The sequence below is a fragment of the Bison bison genome, unplaced genomic scaffold (genome assembly GCF_000754665.1).
Source record: "Bison bison bison isolate TAMUID 2011002044 unplaced genomic scaffold, Bison_UMD1.0 scf7180017864057, whole genome shotgun sequence".
Classification (NCBI taxonomy): Eukaryota; Metazoa; Chordata; class Mammalia; order Artiodactyla; family Bovidae; genus Bison; species Bison bison.
Window position 1 is genome coordinate 3,091,925 of NW_011494629.1, and position 1,464 is coordinate 3,093,388.

At 48.1% G+C, this 1,464-nt stretch overlaps 1 protein-coding gene across 3 annotated transcripts in view; it reads left to right on the top strand.

Annotated features, from left to right (window-relative positions):
- Positions 1 to 1,464, top strand: part of IPPK (inositol 1,3,4,5,6-pentakisphosphate 2-kinase) — a 59,261-nt gene that overhangs the window by 31,068 nt on the left and 26,729 nt on the right. For 2 of the 3 annotated variants that reach the window (XM_010835992.1, XM_010835989.1), the window contains 2 exons: positions 1 to 113; positions 848 to 950. The exon at positions 1 to 113 is cut by the window's left edge and continues 1 nt beyond it. In XM_010835992.1, the coding sequence (XP_010834294.1) occupies positions 1 to 113; positions 848 to 950 (216 nt within the window). The remainder of the gene's footprint in view (positions 114 to 847; positions 951 to 1,464) is intronic. The other variant, XM_010835990.1, reaches the window with a different exon arrangement.

Consider the following 1,464-nt stretch of genomic DNA (forward strand, 5'->3'; position numbering starts at 1 on the left):
TGTCTTCTGTACAAAACCCTCCAGGTGCAGATGTTGGACTTGCTGGACATCGAAGGCCTCTACCCTCTGTACCGGCGGGTTGAGCGGTACCTGGAGGAGTTTCCTGAGGAGAGGTGAGGCATAGACCCAGTGCTCCCCTGCCCTTTCTGGGCCTGTATGGGGCCCCGAGCAGCCCTGAGGGCAAGATGGGGATGAGGGTAGCAGGTTGACCCAGTGGGAGGACTGCATAGGCCTCCCAGGAGGATGACTCACCCCATCTACCCCCTCCCTGCCCCCAGCTGCAGGGCCAGCCCGGAGATTCAGTGCCATGTGAAGGAGGACCAAGGTCCTGTCAGATCAGAGATCGCTTTCCCATTTCTAGAAAGGAGAGTATGTCCTGACAACCCTGTTAGTCAGTTCCATGTTCTGAGTTGGAGCTGAGCCTGCAGGGGGCAGTGCTGCTCCACAGCCGGTGAGCCGCTTTCACTCAGCCCAGCTGGGCTTTGGCCTTCAGGCGCTTCCTTGTCCATTTCCTGACCGTCTTGATGTGGGTTGCAAGGATCCGCACCTGTGGCATGTGGTGGGGGCTGCAGCTGTCGCCTGGCCTGGCTTCCTCTCTATCACCCCTTCACTAGAATCTCTGACCTCGACACCATTTGTCATAAACAGGAGACATTCAGGCTCTCCTGGTTTCTGGTCTTGCAAGCTGTGTTTAAAACTTTCACGCTTCATAACAGTTTAGCATTAGGAAGAGATGAATCCACTAATGTTCTTTAAAAACAGATGTATGATTCTTAAACTGCAAAGAGTTTAACAGATGATTTCCAGGCAGCTTTGCTATCCTGTTTTTTTGTGCTTTGTTCTTCAGAAAAACATTGCAAATAGATGGGCCTTATGATGAAGCATTTTACCAGAGGCTGCTCGATCTTTCCACTGAGGATGATGGTACAGTGGCTTTTGCATTGACAAAGGTGGGTAGACTCTTCCAGAAACATACTATGTGCTCCTTAGGCTCTTAATACTAACTCAGAATACTAACTCAGAATTTTCATAAGAAGTGTTTCCCAGTACCAACTCCTGATGGTTAAAGCAGAATAATTATGGATTAAACCCAGATGTTCAAGCTGGTTTTAGAAAAGGCAGAGGAACCAGAGATCAAATTGCCAACATCCGCTGGATCATGGGAAAAGCAAGAGAGCTCCAGAAAAACATCTATTTCTGCTTTATTGACTATGCCAAAGCCTTTGACTGTGTGGATCACAATAAACTGTGGAAAATTCTGAAAGAGATGGGAATACCAGACCACCTGACCTGCCTCTTGAGAAACCTATATGCAGGTCAGGAAGCAACAGTTAGAACTGGACATGGAACAACAGACTGTTTCCAAATAGGAAAAGGAGTATGTCAAGGCTGTATATTGTCACCCTGCTTATTTAACTTATATGCAGAGTACATCATGAGAAACACTGGGCTGGAAGAAGCACA